The 20,007-nt window shown below is 49.9% G+C and overlaps 2 protein-coding genes across 4 annotated transcripts; one reads left to right on the top strand and one right to left on the bottom strand.

Annotated features, from left to right (window-relative positions):
- Nucleotides 1–60: 60 nt before the first annotated feature.
- SMARCB1 (SWI/SNF related, matrix associated, actin dependent regulator of chromatin, subfamily b, member 1) lies at nucleotides 61–11,089 on the top strand. Its single transcript, XM_032705913.1, has 10 exons — nucleotides 61–253; nucleotides 1,550–1,661; nucleotides 2,331–2,360; nucleotides 2,860–2,989; nucleotides 3,561–3,698; nucleotides 4,349–4,476; nucleotides 4,996–5,162; nucleotides 5,564–5,754; nucleotides 9,641–9,772; nucleotides 10,717–11,089. The coding sequence occupies exons 1-10, from the start codon at nucleotides 161–163 to the stop codon at nucleotides 10,754–10,756; spliced, it is 1,161 nt and encodes a 386-aa protein (XP_032561804.1). The 5' UTR covers nucleotides 61–160; the 3' UTR covers nucleotides 10,757–11,089.
- Nucleotides 11,090–13,288: 2,199 nt separating this feature from the next.
- LOC116795850 (derlin-2-like) lies at nucleotides 13,289–18,582 on the bottom strand. Of its 3 annotated transcripts, none has more exons than XM_032705914.1 (7): nucleotides 18,440–18,582; nucleotides 18,267–18,332; nucleotides 17,542–17,615; nucleotides 16,942–17,035; nucleotides 15,297–15,492; nucleotides 14,747–14,837; nucleotides 13,289–14,207 (listed from the first exon to the last, which is right to left on the bottom strand). In XM_032705914.1, the coding sequence occupies exons 1-7, from the start codon at nucleotides 18,530–18,532 to the stop codon at nucleotides 14,096–14,098; spliced, it is 726 nt and encodes a 241-aa protein (XP_032561805.1). In that variant the 5' UTR covers nucleotides 18,533–18,582; the 3' UTR covers nucleotides 13,289–14,095. The 3 variants fall into 3 exon arrangements, with proteins under 3 accessions (XP_032561805.1, XP_032561806.1, XP_032561807.1); XM_032705915.1 differs by having other exon boundaries at nucleotides 18,267–18,329; nucleotides 18,440–18,572; XM_032705916.1 differs by lacking the exon at nucleotides 18,267–18,332 and having other exon boundaries at nucleotides 18,440–18,572.
- Nucleotides 18,583–20,007: the final 1,425 nt, after the last annotated feature.

Genomic DNA, 20,007 nt, shown 5'->3' with positions numbered 1-20,007 from the left:
GTCTGCCTCCGTCCCTCCCTCACCGCGCCGCCCCTCCCTCCGCATGCGCCGAGCGGGGCCGCACTAGGCCGCGGAGCCGCCCGTTGTCGCTGCTGCTGCCGCCGCCGCTGCCGGGCCCCGCTCCGCACGCCGGGCGCTCCCCCCGCCCGCCGCCGCCGCGATGATGATGATGGCGCTGAGCAAAACCTTCGGGCAGAAGCCCGTCAAGTTCCAGCTGGAGGAGGACGGCGAGTTCTACATGATCGGCTCCGAGGTGCGGCCCGGGCGGGAGCCGGGCCCGGGCCGGGCGGGGGGGGGATGCGCGGGGTGGGGAAGGGGCGAGGGGGAGCCCGGGGGTGGGGGGGAACCGGTCTGCGGCCCTCGCGGGTCCCCTCGGCCGTGCTGGGGGAACTGGGGGCACCAGTGCTCCCAGTAAGGGCGCCCCCGGGACACGCTCGAGTACGCGGGGAGCGGGTCCCCGCCTGAGACCCCGCTCGGATTTCTTGTTCAGGGCTTGGGGTATTTCACGTTCTCCGAGGTAATGGATCCCACACACGTGCCTTTGGGGTCAGAAACAGCACCAGAATCAGCGAGCGCGGCTCCTTCTGCTTGTGCAGGCGGGTCTGGCCGACAATCGCCGGCGTGCAGCGCTTTAGCCCCCCGGTGCCTGTGCTGAGACTGTTCTCCCGGGCGGAGAGGATGTTCAGCCTCCCTGAAGACAAGCCTTTCTAAGGCACGAAATACTGGTCCTTCAGCACCATAGAAATGGTCACGGTTGGAAACAGGAGAAAAATGTTATAGCTCCCGCCTTGATGCAAAAGAGGAAATACTGGATAAATTAAATTGCCAGCTGTATAGCGTGAGCGGGGACTGAAGACCCCTTGCTCTCTCATGTGAAATGTAAAGTTTGAAAGAAGAACTGTAACTGCAGTCAGCTGAGCTGTGAGATTGTCACATCAGGCACATCGAGGGGGAAAAGGGTTGCCTTTTTTACCTACTGTTGATTTCTGTCTGTTGATGAGCACTGTAGAGTGAAAGATACAATTAAAAATTAAGATCAAAAGAGTCTTGTCAAAGAAGGAATAGAAACCTCATTGTGTGGGAGTCTGCCAGTACTACCAGTCTAAAAATTTGATTTCAGAATCTAGAAATAGTTATGTTGTTCAGCAAGGCCTGCTGTAGCCTTCAGCATAGATGAGGATCTTATGCCAGGAAGAACTGGACTTGAAGTAAATTGAAGTGAAGAAAGGGTAGGTTTTTCAAAAATACATGAAAATGAATGGAGTGTTTTCCTATTAAATTGATTATTGCTAGTGGATGACGGGCTTTTTGTATAAGACTAGTGAAATAAGTGATGATAAAAATTTTGTTTTCTGTGTTGCCAGAAAAATTGTGGTGCTGTTTGATGCCAAACCCAGCACAGTCAGTCTATCACAAAAAATCCCCCCAAAACCAAAGAACCCTCTTAGGAGGTCCCTCCTGTTGTTACAAAGAGATGAATTTGTTTCAACTTCTGCTGAAAATCTCCTAAATGGGATACAAGGCCGCATTTCCACTTCTCTTCTTGTAGGTGGGAAACTACCTGCGCATGTTTCGCGGTTCCCTGTACAAGAGATACCCCTCGCTCTGGAGGCGACTGGCCACCGTGGAAGAAAGGAAGAAGATAGTGGCCTCTTCACATGGTGAGAAGATGAGTAAACGTTCCCAGTAGTGTTTATCCAAAATTTGGCCTTGAAAAACTGTCCCTGGCGATTCAGAGGCTTGTGCACCTCAAGGGCTGTGTGGATCGCTCAGGCCGCACCGGTGATGGAACCCCCCTGCAGTGGTGGCACTGGTGGCTCCTGGTTCAGCCTGGCAACAAATATCACCTGATCAAAAGCATTCTGAAATGGAAACAGCCATCGTGGCATTCCTGGGCTTGGCTGCATTTGTCACAAAGCAAAAGCCACATCTCCAGTGATGCTATATAATAATAATAGTATAATGATACTGTGTTTCAGAAAAGTTTTATAGACAAAAGAGGGGCATCATTGCTTCTTTTGTCAAATAGGCAGGAGTGTTGCAAGGATGCCCCATTGAAAATGTGCATCTTTGCTTAACTTTGCTCCTGGCAAAGTTTATGGCTGCCAGAATTTGTGGTGCATTGCTACTGATGTGAGTACTACAGGGAGAATATTGGTATTGTTTTTGTTAGTGCACTAATAGCAAGCAGTTAAATTTCTCAGCAATATGACTTGCTGTATGCTCTGTAGATTAAAGCATAAAAAAAGTCATGGTTTACTCTGGACTTACATCTCCTTCCCCCCAAGCATCCTGCTGATCTCTTGCTTTCTTTTTTTCCCCCCCAACAGAAAATCAGCGGTCTCACAGTCCCCGAAGATGTAAGTCTTATCTGTGTGTTATTCTTAGCTGTGCTAGAGGAAGAATGTCCACAGTGACCTTTGGTGCTATTACAATAATATTAATGTCTAGTCCTCTTCCTCTGATCTCTCCCTGTGGTCGCCCTAATTGTGCATCCTGATCCCATGCCTGACTCCTCTTTCTCAGAGCCTTAGCAGGACTGTCCGGTGCAGATGGTCTCTGTCATTCAGCAAGAGCTGTCCTGAGGTTTCTCCCCCTTTTCCGAGTCTTAACAGCTTTTCTATTGATCATTGCCTCTCTATTTCCAACCTTTAAGTCCACTGAGGATTTATTGTTTTCTGGGCTTTGTAAATGTCTAAGAGAAGATAGATGAAGCCCAAAGGACGCTTGTAGCACTTGGTAGCCTATTTTAGTTCCTCCTGCAGTGTCAGAGAGGGCTTGTCACTATGTAGCCTGTTACTGTTACAGTGCTATATAGCCCTTTTTCGTGTTAATTATCGGCCTCTTTCCTGGTAATAGATCACGGCTATACGACATTAGCCACGAGCGTGACTCTGTTAAAGGCCTCTGAAGTGGAAGAGATCTTGGATGGAAACGATGAGAAGTATAAAGCAGTGTCCATCAGCACAGAACCTCCCACCTACCTCAGGTAACCAGGGTTGGTGGGGGCCAAGCTCAGAATGGAGCTGCTTGGAAGATGTCAGCTTGGGCAGGAAGCACAGGCCATTGTGCAGGGCTTGTTTGCCAGTGTGATTAAACAGTTTGCAGCATTGGGCAAATGGAGATCTCCAGAGCCTGAGGATTGGGTTACTGCCCACATACAACAGGAAATAAAACGTAAGTGTTTGATGATACAACTTTTTTTGCAATTACTGCATTCCATCTGTAACAGATGTTTTGCAGAACACACTCCCTGCACATACTGCCTTCTGGAGACCTCGCATTTCTCAGTAGTCTTTTTATAAAGTGTAGATAGAAAGTCCAAATATGAACCTAGTATTTATAATGCTGCACCTGGATCCATATCTGATGCATAATTGTGAGCTGGAGAATGGGCTTCCCAGAGGCTGGTGGGGAACATGAGTTCTTGGAATAGTAATGTGGATGATTCCAGAATAAAAGATCAGGAGCTCATGATAGGACTTTAAAGTTATGCCATTCCTAACATAGTAACAGTGGTGCTCAGAGTCTGCAGTTTAACATCCACTCTCCTTCCTCAGAGAACAGAAGGCAAAGAGGAACAACCAGTGGGTGCCGACCCTGCCCAACAGCTCTCACCACCTGGATGCAGTGCCATGCTCAACAACCATTAACAGGAATCGCATGGGCAGGGATAAGAAGAGAACGTTCCCTCTGTGGTAAGAGCTTCCTGCTTCTGGAAAGTGGAAACAGTTACCAAAGTGATACACTACCGGGGCGGTGCTGTTGTGATTCATCTCTTAATTGACAAAAGACCTGCAGGTTGCCAGTTTGGAGGCTCTTAGTTAAATTGTATGCCTTGAGGCTCTTCCTTACAGCACCCAGCCAGGGCTCAGAGAGGAGGCTTTCCTTTTGTCAGGACAATGGTTCATTCTTTTCCTGATGAGTTCCTTCTCCTTCCTGCAGATTTGCTGAGCAGTTGTCATTTGAGGACCCTCTCTGTGAAGGACAGGCTGCCTCTCACCACCCTATTCCAGTAACTTTGATCTACTTTATTCAGTGGAAAGTGCTGCTGGGGCTCATGACTAACTTTTTTCCATTCTAAAACTTGAGGCAACCAAGATAAATGTAATCCTGGAAAGCCTCCTTGTTTTATTTGCAAGAATGTATTCTAAAAGGTGTAATAAAAGGTGATTAAACTGGTATTGGTTACTTTTAGCCCTGTAAGTTTGCATTGAGCAGTCTGTCTATAGACTGATTATGCAGTTGGAGTGTGGGGATTGCTTCCAACAAACAATGCCTCCCCTCTATGGATGCCAGATGTGTCGTGTGCTAGTTGCATATACTCTGTTGTTGCTCTTCCTTTTAGCTTTGATGACCATGACCCAGCAGTGATCCATGAGAATGCATCCCAGCCGGAGGTTCTGGTTCCAATCAGGCTTGATATGGAAATTGATGGGCAGAAACTCAGAGATGCATTTACGTGGAACATGAATGGTATGTAGCAAGGAGAGTTTCCTGAGGCTGGAGAAGTATAGTTGTATCCATCACCAAATGTGAAGAGAAAACAAGCATGAGTGTGCATGTCCTTGCCTCATATACACAAAGCTTTAAAGCTCCCCCTGTGGACTGTATTCGGTGTCATGTCTCTTAGCAAATGCTCTGCCATGGGTTGCAGTCATTCCTGGACTCATGTAGTCTAAAGAGTTTAACTGGCATATTCTCCTGAGCCAGTTCATCAGCTCAGTGGTCTGAGACTACTCTGTTAGCTGAGATTAATGGATGGGGCTTGTTAGACCATAGCCACACTGTCTCCATGCAGGTAAAGAAGGCTGTAAGTCCCTATGTCAATGTGCATGTTTGTACAAACCTGATACAAAAGACCCTTCTAAAAGCAAAAGGCCAATGCATTTGGGATTCCCTTTCTCACACTGTGGGATTAATTTTATGTATTCTATAAGTGTCAGATATTGATTTCTAAGAAGGTTAACAGTGTTGATTCTTCTTCTGTATCAGAAAAGCTAATGACCCCAGAAATGTTCTCTGAGATTCTTTGTGATGACCTGGATTTGAATCCTCTGACCTTTGTCCCTGCTATCGCGTCTGCCATCCGACAACAGATCGAGTCGTACCCAACTGACAGTATCCTGGAGGATCAGTCGGACCAGCGAGTTATTATTAAGGTAATACAGGAAGGCAGTAGAACGAGAGCAGAACCATTTGGGTTTCTGTGGCTGGGGGAGTAAGACTGCAAAGGAGCTCTCAGATTGTGTTTTGTCCCATGTATTAAGAACAGAACAAGGATGGCAGATTATTAAAACATTCATGTGCCAGCCCTCGAGATGATGAAATAGTTCAGTTAAAGCATTGCCATCTTCTTTTGGAAGAACTGAACCTTGATGAGCAAAGCTGAGTTGCCTTCATGCTACTGGAGTTAAGAATTCAGTTGAGGAACTCTGCAGATGAATGAACTGGGAATTGCTGCTCTGCTTCTCTTGTCCAGCCTCTGCCTCCTCAGGTCAATTACTCTGACAAACCATTGTGAGAGTAGAAAAAAATAACCTGTTTCTTTCCTTATCTCCAGCTGAACATCCACGTAGGGAACATTTCCCTTGTAGACCAGTTTGAGTGGGACATGTCAGAGAAGGAGAATTCACCAGAGAAGTTTGCCTTGAAGCTGTGCTCAGAGCTTGGCCTGGGTGGGGAGTTTGTCACTACTATTGCCTACAGCATCCGGGGCCAGCTGAGCTGGCACCAGAAGACATACGCCTTCAGGTACTGAACTGTCACCTTCCTCCTACAGCTCCAGGGGGGTGTTTGTACTTCATGGGCATCTGCATCAATGGATCTTAGAACAGCTGACCTGAGGCAGAAGGTTCCCTTTGAAATTGGTCCTTATGGCTTGTACCCATTCTGTCCTTCTTAGAAATATTTGTGCTTGTGCCCAAGTATCTTTTCCTGTTGGGTCTAATACATTTCAGGACCAAATACTGATGAACTGTCAGCTTCTGCTGTAGAATGAAAGGCTGCTTAATGGGGACTGAATACCTTGTGTCTTCCTCTTGTAATGTAAGCTAATGGTGAGCCCTGGATATATTTCTGTTTTGTTGGCTTTGCCTGACTTGGGCCATCCACTGTCTCAAGCTTCAGTGTGTTAACTCAGACTGATGGAAACTGTAGCTCTCTACCCTGGCTGATGTTAGAGTTGGCTTGATCATAGGCCCTTTTCACAGCTGGAAAGCAGCAATGTCAGGTTTGATTAGTCAGCTTTGTAACTTGTCTCCTACTGATAATGGTTTCCAGTTGTGCCGTGCAGTGTTCTGTGAGGAGTTCCTGTACTGATGTTATCCACAGCAGGGTGCTGAGTCTGCAGGCTGTAACCATCCCCTAATGTGCACTCTGAGGTTTTGTGACCTCGGGTCATGGTGACAGTCAGGGAAGTTTGAGTTCAGTAAAGGCTGCATTTGCAGAGGTGAGGGAATGGTACTGTTGGCACCAGTTTTGTGTGGCAGCAAAGGGGAACCTCAGGGAGAGGGTAGTGAGCAGTTAGAGAGGGGGTAAGATGGAGGAGCTGGAAGCTGTGGGGCAGCTGGCTGCTGCCATGAGCTCTGCTCCTTCCTCCTCCTCTGTCTAAAGGTTTCCTGTCTGGTCAGCCTTCTGTGGAAAACAGGCACTGAACTGCTCTGGACTAGTTGTTCTTGCACTAGTCTCACTCTGCTTCCTCTGGATGTAATTTTTATCCTGACGGTCTTCCACAGCAACTACTTGGTTCTAAAGTGATCCCCAGAGTAATTCTTATTAGAAAATAGAAAGGGACCGTTTAGCACATGTGAATTAAACTCTTCTACTGAAACTGTTATGTTGTGTATCCATCCTGCTGATGTCCCTTCTCCTCATGGAGTTGGTGAAATGGCTTCTACCTTTCCATCCACAGCAGCTGACTGATATTTGCAGTTCCAGCTTGGGACCACATCCAACAACAACAACAGAGCAGTGGGTGTGCATTCCTGAGAAACGATGGGAACTTTCAGGGTGGTAGATGAGAACCTGTCATGCTGCCAGCACATTGTGGCCTGCAGTAGCAGAGGGTGTAGTGTCTGTCCCTCCTTCCTGTGCCTTTCCAGGTACTGCAGATGTCCAAGTTAAGAAATTAACCTTGTGTACCTGTTACTGTTGCTGGGGGGTCATTTCTCCCTTTGCTTCCTGTGAGTCTTTGGAACTTGAAGCAAGTAAAATTTTAGTCAGTGATGCCCAGGCTCTCTCAGATATATCATGTTTGTGCCAGCTTCAAACTATTCTCTCTGAAAACATGGCCATGGTTACTGAACAGTGCTTCCTTTTAGGGGTAGTTCAAACAGGCAGATTTTGGGCTGTCTTTAGACTGTGGCAGTATTGCAAGGTGGGGGGAGAATAAAAAACTAAGAAAGGAACCCCAACAGAACAAAGTACATAGACATGAGCTGTTCAGAGAGGAAAAACATCTAATTGAAACCTTGTTTTTTGTCATTGTAGAAACATGTCCTCTTCCCTTTTTTTCTTCCAGCAAAGTAGTACTTTTGAAACCTTGCAGTGATTAATGATATTTGGGTTCTGTGGTTGGTTAGTTCCTGAATTCCCAAACCACAGGAGTGGTGGTTGCTCCAACATCATTCCATTGATGTAAGGAAAGGGTCTGCTTTAGATGTATCAAAAGAACCTTAATATCTCAAGGGACTGGGGGTTTGAGAAGTCATGTGCCTCTTAATCATCTGAGGGAAAGGTAAAACTGTCTTTTAGTTGATGAAAGCCAGGGCAGTTCTTCCAGCTGGCCTGCTCTGTGCAAAACAAGGAGAGCCCAAAAGCCCAGTGGAAGGGCAGGACTGGAGGCAGACAGGTAACTGCTGCCTGTGGGATTTTCGGGGGGATGGTGTGTTAAGATGTTCCCACCTCAGTTCTGAATGTTTCTGGTGGCAGCACTCAGCACTTCATAGCCAGAGTTTTGCCTTTGGGTCCTGAATGATGGCACAGATTCTCTCACACACCAAAACCACGTGCCTGAGGAGTCACTTTTCCAAAGGATGGTGTTTCCCTGCCCTGTTGGCATGCCCCTGACACCACTGCCTGAGGCCTGGACCCCGAGCAGAGGGAGTGCCTTGCTCTCCTCAGACTCCTACCTTTCAGCCATTCTGCCAGCAGCACTGTCCTCTTCATCAGGAAATAACAGGGGAGGAGGAGCTGTCTTACTGTGGAATTGGGAGACAAGGGAGGATTTTTCAGTGTATCTCTGATTCTTTGCTAAAGAAATGTGGTATCTGAGTTGCCTTGCAATTATGTTATGCACATGAAGTCAGCTTTCCACCCCTGTTTAATTCTTGTGGGTGCTCAGTGTTAAGTGTAGTAAGTGAGAGACTTACATGATAGAGACCATGCTATCAAGTAGAAAAAACACCCCAGTTAATATCTAGCATTTTGCCTGGAATGTGTAGCAGCCTGGGGCTGAGATGAAATTCCTGGGTTTGAGTGTTGTTTAGTGGATGTCAGCAGTACTGAAAGTAGATTTGACTAAAGTTTCCTCCCCAGATCGGGTACCAAAGACTCTGGATGAATTTTTCATTGTAGCATCACTTTGAAGAGTTGTTATTTTAGATTATTAGCTTTGATGCAGATGTTGTGTGTTCCCATGACAATTACCATTTCAGTTCCTTCCTGAGGGAATGAGAGGGCTGCCCATGAGTGCTGAAATCCTGTGTAGGGAGGCACGTCCCTGGGGAGGGGGCTGGATGTATGTGCACACCTCTCCAGGGCTCCTCTCACACACACACTTCTGCAGCTCAGGCTGCGCTTTCGAGAATTCAAAGCAAACATTTACATTCCGAGGCTCCTCTATATTTATGCTGGGCTTCCGGCTCCTCTGTCAATATTTGGGAAGCTACTCCTGGTCAGTTCCTGTTGACTTTTACTGAAAAGCGGCTAGTGAAGCAATAAATATTTTTGTGCATGTGATAATACAGCTGGTCAGGGCAGAGAGATCTCTGAGGAGCAGATCTTGTGATCTGGGACACAGCCTAGTGATTCATTGCTTGTATAGGGAGTAGCCACAGCCTCTGCTTAACAGCAGGTCCTAAAAGACTACCCTTTCCCTGGCAACTGGGAGAACAGTGCTTGTTCCACTATCAGGCTCCCAGAAAGCCACACTTTTGCCAGGGAAGAGCTGTCAGGGGTGTGTTAGGCAAACTACAGCTAGGAAGTCAGAGCTGCAGAAGAGCAAGGCTAGACAAGGAACCCTCTGAACAGTCCCAGCCCCGCTACTGTGGTGGGAGAAGCGCTCCCAGCACTAATGACCTGGTATGACCTGTGCCTGTGCCTGAAGGGGTTGGATGCTGCCAGCCAGGGATGTAATAGCTGCTTGCAGGGGAGAACCGAATCAGCCCCAGTTCCAGCACAAACCCCACAGAAATGGCAGGAGCGGCTCTCCCAAAAACTTCAGGCACAGCAAGGTTGTAACCAGGAGCCTGTGGTGAACTGCAGGGAGCCACGCTGTGCTAAGCAGAGCTAAGAATGAGTGCTGAATCCTCAAACACTGTAAATGAGGCTCTGTTGTCCTTGTGCTTGTATCTGGGCTGGTGACCCAGAGGAGTGTTCTGATGGATGTTGCTTTGTTGCCCTCTGCCCTGCCCTGCAGCGAGAACCCTTTGCCGACTGTGGAGATCGCAATTCGCAACACGGGGGACGCTGACCAGTGGTGCCCTCTCCTGGAAACCCTCACAGATGCCGAGATGGAGAAGAAGATCAGAGACCAGGACAGAAACACAAGGTGCTGCCACTACTTCAGACAGTTCTCTTGGCCTGTCCCTAGGAGAGAAGTTAAAAGCTTTGATGTTTGTCTTTCTCTACTGAGAGCCAACTGGCAGGATGTCAGACCTGCACACTACAACAGAGACTCATATCCCTTTAGCTTCAGGGCATTTAAATTGTTATCACCTTGCTCCATAAACACCAAAAGCTCTACTTTAACCAATCTCCTGCTTGAAGCAAAGTTTCCTTTCTTTTTTTTTTTTCTTTTCCCTGGGCTCTTTGCTTGCCCAAGGGGGTTTGTTTCTATAGGAAGGCATTAATCAAAAATACTGGAGTTTTGTGCACTGTCATGCTACCTAGAATCCTGCCACAAGGCTGCCTTTTATGTAGGGCAAAGTGCTGTGTGATGTAGGAATGGGCAAGCTCCCAGCTCCAGCCTGACTGATGCCAACCTGTTTGCCAGCACGGGAGCACTGTGTGGTTCCAGGAGGAGCTCTGCCCCCCAGAGACCTGCTAAGCCATGTTTGACAAGCAGTTGAGAGCACTTGCTCCTACCTGGTGAAATCGCTCTGGGCAGATTTAATGAATGGCTAGCATTTCTCCAAAAGATATGTTGTGGAAACAGTAAATATACTGCCTCAGCTCTTTCTCAGGACTTTTTTTAGTGCTGATTAACAGTAGCATAGTTATTTTGCTTATCAGCTGTGGCTGACTGAATAGTTTACAGTAGCAATTGGTTCAATCCAAGTTAATGAGCAAAAGTGCTCTAAAAGCTGTTACTGAAAATAGTGTCTTAGCCTTATGAACAAGGGCACTCTCAGATGAATGAGGAGTTCTGTCTAGGCAACAAACCTGTCTGGAGTGTGCAAAGCTGCAACAACCTCCCGAGAAACGTTGGGTGTGGTCAGACCTCCCCTGGCTGTAACACAGCACTTACTGTACCTCTCTCTCTCTCTCCCATAGGCGCATGAGACGTTTGGCCAATACTGCTCCAGCCTGGTAACCTCCCTGTTGTGACACTGGTGCTCTTCCTACAGACTTTGTCCCTATTCCCTCTCCCCAAATGGATCTAGGATTGGCAGGGGTCTCTCTGTCCCTGAAGGGGACACACATTCCACTTGCCAAGAGTTCCCAGTACTGCTGACTTCTGCCCCCACCCCCTCCACCCAAATGCCACATACCAAGAACGCTGCGTTGGCAGCGTGAGCAATTCAGACCTGTGGCAGGTGCTGGAGCCCTTATATACCTGTGTGTGGACAGTGTAAAGATTCTTTTGTATAGGTGCAACATGCACTATTAGGACAACTTTTTAAATAAAAGGAATGCATATTACTTAGGTTGAGTTCAGTAAATTTGAATGAACAGTGAATCTCCCCATGTTTTGTGCTATTCAGATAACTGAGCAGCCCCAGGGCCTAATATTAATCTTTTGGGTATAATGCTGAACACTCACTTGCATTCAGTTTTCCTGAGTGCTTTATTTAACAGGTAAAACAGCCCAAGACCTTTTGCTGCAGGAGAAAGCGAGAAGGAGACTTAAAACTAGAAGGAGCAAACAAACTCTAAAGGATTGGTCTGCTACCACACTTGGCACAGTCTGTAATGAACTCAGCGAGGTGTTCAGCTGGTTTACTTGACAAGGTAGAACAGTTTAACTGAAATCACAGACTTTAACGGTCCTTTCTGTCACCTGGTGTGGGGTGAACCCTGTTTTCTGTAAAGATTGCATCTGGAAAACATCAAAGTCTCTGAACTGGTAGAGCAGGTGAAACCTGCAGTCACTGAGACTGCAGCTTCTCTGCAGCCAGGGGCTTTGCTGTGGTCACTGTCAGCACATGTCACTGCCAGTTGCAGCACACAGAGCACCCAGAGCAAAGTGGGTGTCTTGAACACCCTTAGCACTGCAGTGTCAGGATTTTGCATACCTAGAAACAACCTGTCTTTCCCTGGGGAGTTTAAAAACAAGATCCATTGAAGTGAGATTAAAAAAAAAAATCCAAGTTTGCTTAAAAGGAATTGGAATCTATCTGGCTATTGAGGTGCACCTGCTCTTTGATGGAGTTCCTGTCATTCACTGCCAGAACTGTTGAGTGTTGCAAGCAGGGCAGATTTTGCTGGCAGCCTGACAGTTATGCTCAGGCCTTTATGATAAAGCCATAGGTTTTATGATCCTTGCTGATCCACCCACACTGCTAGCACAGTCAAAAATCACTTTTTGGCCTTAATTTATCATGTTTAGACTTGAGTAATAACAGAGCCAGTTCTGATTCCTGGGTGGGAGGCAACTTTTTCCAGATGTTAGTCTGCAGAAACCAAAAACTTGCAATTTAGGAATAATATTATTCAGTCTTATCCTAGGTTCCCGTGCCAGAGTGGTACTCTATTCATTACTCCTTATTCGAGAGGTTGAAAGGTTATTTAAGCAAGTAAGACAAAACTTGGGACTCCTGGTGCATCTCAGCCTCCCTTATGGCACACATTTTGTCTCATGGACATAAAAACTTGAAGTCTGCCTGAGAACAGTTCAGCCTCCCTTTGTTATATGACCAAGGACTTCTGCCAGCAGCCTCTTTAGGGCATTTGACTAAAACAAGTGTGAAACTTCTGTAGCCTTAAACTAGGATCTGTGATGCAGTTTTTTTGATTGCTGTGAAGCTTGTGGTTACCTAATCCTAAAGTTCACAACAAGGTATGGGCACACAAGGACTTCAGCATGTCCCTCTGCTTCTCCAGTCCCACAGAGGCTGTAGGAATTGTCCCTCCAAGCAGCCAGGGGCAAGGCAGGACAGTCCAGGGGACCAATTCCCAGAAAGATGGGAACTTCAGCCAGCTTTCTCCATGTATTATTAGGACCACTGGGGAACAGCCAGGAGCAGCTTTTTTACTCTACAGTCACAACTCCTTAGGTTAACCTGGTATCCCAGCTAAAAGCATAGCCCAGCTTTTGCATTTCTGCAGACTGCAAAGACAGACTTTCCAGGGACTGAGGCACCAGCTCTGTGTCATTAGGTCGTGAGCAAAGGTACACAGCAAGTACTTGTTGAGTCTGACACTGCTTAGCCCTTAGCACCACTGTGTCTTCTAGAACAAATGATCACCTGTATGGGTCATTCAGCCTCTTCTGAGAGGGAAACAAGTGCAGCAGAAGGGCTTGTTCAAATGACATCTTATTTTTGATATGAAATAGTGTTTTCACAGGAAGGTCACAGAGGAGGAGAGTGTGGGAGGTGTGGTTCAATATTCCTTTGCCACAAGGTTCCCACATAATTCTTAATTGGATGCTGGGTACTCATACTTCTCCTCATAGTTTGGTGGTGGTTGGCAAGTTTGTCTAAGCAGAAGCAACGTTACCAAGATACATTTGCAGATTTACTCCAAAGGCTTTGAGGTCTGGTACAAGCACAGTGTGCACTGCATTAGCAAGAATGGTCAAATCCATTTAGCACAGCTGTCAGGGTGGGGACTAGTTTGTTTAGTTTTCCCCTGAAACTCAGATGTTTAAGTCTCAGAACTAAAAAATTCAACAACAGTGGAATTACACTGCAGGTGCAGAGAGTCTTTATTACCAGTGTCAAGTGCTGCTTCCAGTCACTGCCTGAATCAAGTGTCCAGCTCAGTCCCCTGTCCTTTCCCAGGCACCCCTTTCTCCCATTAGACACCCCCCACACCCCTTGTCATCCTCTGCAGCCCAGCTGACAGCAGAGGGGAAGGACATCTTCCAGACAGACTGAACCTTGCATTGCCCACCAGAAAAGAAAAGCCCAAGCAACCTGGCAGTTTTGAGCAAATTCCTGATGGATTGCTGCCTCTGCCCCTGGCAGAAATGGACACACAGCCGAAAAATAAAGACTTTAATGTAAAGACTCTTTGGAAACAACCACCAAAAAAGGAGTGGGGTAAAGGAGAGGAAGAGGCTGAGCTGCATTCTACCATGGTACAGTACTACTTCATTGAAAGCCCACAAAGAGGTCTCACAACAGTGAGGGCCAGGTGCATTAGTCTTTGTACAGAGGGCAAGAGTGACCTGGCACACAGCAAGTCATTAACAGAAAGAGAAGGAGTAATTGGTTTAACACCCCATTTGATACTTATTCCCCACTGAGTAACTGAGGAGCTGTCACAGCTTCAGTCCCTGTCCCTAGAACACCTCTTAGTATTCATCAGTTCTCACGTGCAAAGCTCTGTGGATCCACTTGGTACAAGGGGAGGATGGGTTACCCAGACAGACAGTGACACGTTACACGTCAGAATGGCAACTGGTGTTATTCCAGTGGGATCTCTGGGCCACAGCATCAGTCCAGCCGGAAGAGAGGAATCTGGCCACATGAAGAAGTCCCCTGTGTTACTGTGGATGCTGCTCGTTCTGGTCTTGGCCTCTGGGTTGGTGGTCTGGACGATCCTCAGGCAGAGGGTTATAGTTGGGATCCTCTTCAGGTGTGTCAAATACCATCTTCCTGGCAAGGGACATGCCCATCCCACCAAACAGGCAGGTTAGGAAAGTGGGCTGAGGATGATACACCCCCCAGCCCTTCTAGGAACACCCTGGCCCTCCAGGTGGTTTGGCTGTGAGCCACAGCCACCAGCCTATTGTGCCACCACCAACTGCTCTTTTGCAACGATGACAGTACCTCTCCTTCCTTGATCTCTAGGTCAGATTTGATCCTCAGTGCATGAGGCAGAACATATTCTGCTTTCCTAAACTATAAAAATACTTCAGAAAAAAATCCTACCTGCATCTAGCATTTCCACAAGCAATAAGAACAGTTCTACTAGCAAAGCTGAAGGTATCAGCAACTACTGTATGGGCCCTGTGTACACATGTATATAACATGCAAATAAGGCAGCAGAGGCATGAACTGTGGAGCTGAGGTGCTGTCAGCATGCACTTGTATCCTGTGGTCACCCCACGTGGTCACAGACCACAGTTTGCTATGGAAGTGACCCAGGTTGAGAAGCAACACAGCAAAGCTCAGAAAGAACCAGCTTTACTTACAGAAAGCCAGGGGTTAACAGCAACTTCTTTCCTCCAGGCTGGTTGGGGAAAACATCTTCCAAGAAATAATAGATGTGACCCACTGCAATCCCTGGGGAGAGAAGCCACCAAGGTCAGGCACAGCTGTGACTCCTGTGCCAGCTGAACCAGAGCTCCTGGGAGCTTAAGCAGGATAAAGCTCCGGGAATCCCTCAGCTGTGTACCCAGGCCCAGCTCCCACCAGAGCCGTGGTGCTGCAGTTTGCTATGATCAGCACAGAAGCAGGCAGGGAGCCCATCAGCCTGAAGGCAGCACCAGACACCCAGGAGACCAGACACAGCAGGAGTGTCAGGCAGAGCTCACCCAACTTCTGCCTCTGGGGAAGACACGCCAAAAAGCAGGTCACAAGCAAGAGCCACCCAGCAACCCTAGTGAGCTCACTTTAGGAAACCCACTACCTTCAGTAATGTGAAACCCAGAGAAGGTGCCAGTGCCCCAGTAGCACCTATGAGAACAGAGCACTGTGGCTGCAAAGTGCCCTTGTTCCCAGCACACACCAGCTTTGGCTTACCCAGCAAGTCAATGATGATGGAGTTGCCCAGGAGCAGAGAGAATCCCATCAGGACCCAGGGCAGGAAGGGGGCCTGGAAGTTAAGAAGCCCAAAGAAGTTCATGCGGATATAAGGATTCCTGCGACTCCACACGTACACCAGCATGATGGTGAAAGCCTGGCCCAGGAAAAACAGGCTGGCAAAGAGTCCAAATAGCTGGGAACTACGGAGTCAAGGAAAAACCTACCTGCCCTGTGCACCACCTCCAGGGAAGCACAGGGTGCCCTGTGACTAGGAAACCCAAATTAAGGCAGCTGATCACTGCCCATGCCACCAAATCTTTCCTGGGCTGCCTTAGATGTACTGACCACCACCCTCCCTGCACATATGTCTCTCCCTGCCACTCTGAACAAGACACTCTGGAATAGCATGTACAGATTGCTCACTCCTTAAACTGATGTCTACAAGCACTGGAGACCAGGGAGCTCATGTAGTCACCTTTACAAAGTGAACATCAAAATGGCCTTCAAAGAAAGACCTTCACAGCCTTACAGCACTTGAGACAGTGGCACATATTAACAACTAGCTTGCATCCAGTATCTGCCTTCTACAGAAGAATTTCAGCAGTGAGATGGCTCTTGCAATTCGCAGTCCTCTTCTCCAGAACACAAGGAGACAGACAGAGGCAAAAAATTCCCCTGCCCTTGTTGTAGTTGGACTCCAAATTCACCTATGGCCAAGCACGTGGGTGCTGCAGGCACCTGGAGACTGACTGGCCAAACGCCCAAGGGTGGCCGAGAGTCATGAGAGCTCACACAGCTTCACACAGAGCTCTGTGAGTAGAGCACTGCTCTGAGCCATCTGCATAAGACAGCAGAAGACATTCAGAAAAGGTTTATGCTTGGGAGGGAGATATTTCTCCCTAGCAGACTACTTTGTCATGAAAATTACTTCTTAAGATGCGTGATGATGTCTCCAGCCACTGACAGGTCGCAAGGACAGAGTGCTGGGCTCATGCTGCCTGATGTGCTGACAATGGTATGGGGACATCCCACTCCTTGTCCTCATGGCCCTGTGTTCTTGCCTTCAGCTGCACTCACTTTCCTGAGCAGACCTCATGCAATTGTAGCTGTGCTCCACTCACCAGAGCTCAGACAGTGGCCCTGTCACAGCTGGACAGGTTCTCAGAGCATAACATGGCCTCCTTTCAGGCTGAGCTTCCCCAGCACGCTGCCACATGTCCTCTTTGGGGATGAGGCAGCCCAGCCCCTTGCCAGGTGCATCAGCACTTCTGCAGACACCAACACAATCAAGGGCAGCTTTCCCTGTATTTTGCTTCTGCTCTCAGCACACTGGGTGAGGCACAGGCCAAGACAAGGCTGGGCAAGACGAGGAACACAAGTTGTCCCATACAGCAAGAAGTTGCACCTCTCCACCACATGCTCAGTTCTCCCACACACAGGCCATGAGCCTGGCAGGCCTGGGGCACAACAGTGCCCTCTGCCCCACGGCACCAAGAAGGTTCACAAACCAGCTGTGCTGCTCAGCAGGCAGGTACCTGCTCCACACAACACAACCGAGACGTAGAGAGGTAGCAGACAAGCCCTACGCTACCAACAGCATCTCAGAAGACACCAAAGAGCCTCAACCAACTCCAAAGGATACTGTCATGAGAAACCCTCCGAAGAGGAACATGAAGACAAAGTCAGCTGTCCTTCCACGGAAGGAGCCTTCTTCGAGCATGCGGCAGTACCTGTACCTGGGAGCAGGAGAGAAGGGAGGGGTTGCAGTATAGGAAATTAACAGCTGGCCACCCTGTGTCCCCACAGCGTGACTTTTGGGGGAATAAGCCACTGCAAGCTATTTCATCCCAGGAAGCTGTCAGCCAGGTGTCCAAGCCCCCAAGCAGAACAGTGCAAGCTTCACCTCATACCACTGATCCCAGGGAAAGAAAGAAGCACCTGCTGTGCTCCAGCCAGAGCTCACCCCAGGAACGGGTACTGCTCTCCAGCACGAGCCACAGCAGCACTGCCAGCTCCCTCAGCCTTTTAGTAAGGGCTGCTCAACAGCAAGCAGAGATGGAGGGGCAGGAGGGGGGCACAGTTGTCAGGGGAATGGCTTCAATTCAGACCAAAAGAGCCAAGGGAAGAACCAACAGCCCCAAACTGCTGCCAAGGCAAGTCAGCCTGGGGAGGAAGATGGATGGGGGGGAATTGCATCTAAGCCAAAATGGGAGCAGAGAGCTTCACTGAGACCAAAGGATACAGAAATATCATGTTGAAAAAGAAACTGAATCCCAGGGGCCCAAAAAAGAGGAAGTTGGTGATCAGCCTCCATATCTGAAAAAGAGAGAGGAGAGAGAAAAGGAGGTGGACAGAGAGGTCTCTCCCTGTCACACGTAGAGCAGTCCATTGCCCTATCCAGGGGGGATGCCCAGTCATGCACCTGTCCACTCAAAACCACCCCAGGACACCAGACAGCTCCACCCCACCCTTGTGTGGGACCTCCCTTCACTGCTCACATCAGAGCATCTCCACTTATCAGGTGTGGGAAAGAAGATTTCTCTACTTTTCTGGAAAGGATGAACAACTACAATTCAGCACCCAGGGCCAAAGTAAATAACTGTTCATGCCCCTCTACAATAAAGCCTTCCCTACCCAGCCTGACAGCAGCTCCCACACATCTCAGTGTAACAGAGAAGGGGGAGATGGGCTTTGAGTAAAGGAAAAAAGGAAATGTCAAGATGGTATGTGGCAGGGAAAGGCTGGAAGGAGTTGTCTCCATCCAGGTGCCTGTGACAAGAAGGGACACTGTGCTGGTGACCCACCCACACCGGTCAGGGAAGGCTGGAGCAGTGGGAAAGGAGCCCCTTGGGATGACACAGCACTCCCTGTCCACCCTGGGGAGCGGGACACGCACGGCCCGGCCTGTCACATCCACCCCTCGCCGGGAAGGGGCGTGAGGGCCCCAAATCCCGGGTAGGGCCTCACCTGGAACTTCCTGAAGATGAGGTCGGGGTTGAAGTACAGCTGGAAGGGGGTGATGAACTCCAGCTGCTGTGGGAGACAGGCAGAGCAGCTGCCATCACCCGCCGCCCTCAGCCAGCCCCCGGCTTCCCCCCCAAACCCTCCACGCCCTGCCCCCCGGCGGGGTCCCCGCTCACCACGGCGGCGGTGGTGAGCACGCAGGCGGTGGTGTACGCGCGGGTCACGGCGGGCATGCCCAGGTACTCCTGCGCGAAGCCCTGGTACGCCATGGCCGCGCCGCTCCAGCGCGGGGACGCGGTGCCTTTAACGCCCCCCCACTCCCCCCTACGCCCCGCCCCCCGCGGGGCGCGCCCGGCCAATCCCCGTGCGACAGGCTGCGCGCGCCGGCCAATGGGAGCGCGCCTCATGGCCCCGGCCCGCGCGCGCCGCCAACCGCGAGCGGACCCGCCGCGGACGGAACGGGCCGGGAGGGACCCACCTGAGGGACGGACCCGCCTGAGGGACCGGCCCCGTGTGCCGCCCCCGTGGGTGGGACGCGCCCCCGTGCACCGCCCCCCACGCCGATGGCGGCGGCGGCCGAATGAAAGGCGGGTCGGGGGCATCCTGGGGACGGGCCGTCAGCGGCAGAGAAGGGAGAAGCACCGGGACCTGGGTGGGCTCGTGGGGCTGCGCGGTTGAGGCAGTGCCCGGGCTGAGCCGCCGGGTCCCGGCACAGGGACCTGCCCGGAGGTGCCTCCGCCCAGTTCCTACGCCGGCTCAGCTCCGGCTCCCGCGGCGGCCCCCCGAGAGCCCGGGGCTGCCAGCGTGTTGTTCCCGCACACCCGGGTGTTTGGAGGGAGAGGGACCCGCTGCGGGAGCCGGGCCGGGAGAAGGGGCGGCGGTGCCGGCTGCTTCGCTCATCGGGAGAGTCCTGTCATCACTAAGACACAAAGGGATTTGGGTTGTCAGTAATTCCTGCCAAAACCTCTCCTGCTTCCTGGAGGGAGCAGTGAGGCGCTTCCCCGAGATCGCCCCGGCCTGTCAAGGTCGCACAAGGTCGCTGAGGCCACAAGGGACGCGTGGTCCCAGCAGATGCTCCTGTTTTTCGGTGGAGCGGCAGCAGCGCTTGGATTCAGCCCTCAAGAGAGAGCGGAGCGTCTGCCGCCTGTAGGACACGACACACGACAGCAACCTGACATCCTCCACTCGTGCTGCTTGTGCTTTCCAGAGCTGCCTGCACTGCTCAGGACTCGGGTCTAATGTTACAGCCACCCTGGTTTCAGACAAGGAGTGAGCCTCGTGTTGGGTTTGTGCAGGAGAGGGTTAAGCTGTCATCAGAGCCTTAATGAGCCCTGAGATTTCCCTTTAAACCCTCAGTTTAAATGGGAAATGAAATTACTGGCGGGGGAGGGAGTCTTTGTGTCTTCCACCACCTCTGCCCTGACTACCCTTTGATGAAGAACAAAACCCAGCTGGAAGATGACAGGACATGGGGTTAAAGCAACATGGGGGAGAGAAGGAAGAAGACAGAGTCTCGTGGGCGCCTGTGAGACCAGGGACTGGGTTCCTGAACGCCCCAGGCACTGCGGTGCTGAGAGCCACCTCTGTGTCACTGTGCTGGGGAAAAGGAGAAACTCCTTCAGGTCAGAGCTGTGTTATAGGGATCCTGAGAATGGAGTTGAGCGTGGGGGAACGTGAACTGCAGCAGTGTCAACAAGCTTGGCTGTGTTGTTACAGGCTTTTGGTGGGAGCTGGGATGGATGTG

The sequence above is a fragment of the Chiroxiphia lanceolata genome, chromosome 18 (assembly GCF_009829145.1).
Source record: "Chiroxiphia lanceolata isolate bChiLan1 chromosome 18, bChiLan1.pri, whole genome shotgun sequence".
Taxonomy (NCBI): Eukaryota; Metazoa; Chordata; class Aves; order Passeriformes; family Pipridae; genus Chiroxiphia; species Chiroxiphia lanceolata.
The sequence above is the reverse complement of the archived record's forward strand: the minus strand, read 5'-3'. Positions and strand labels throughout refer to the sequence as shown.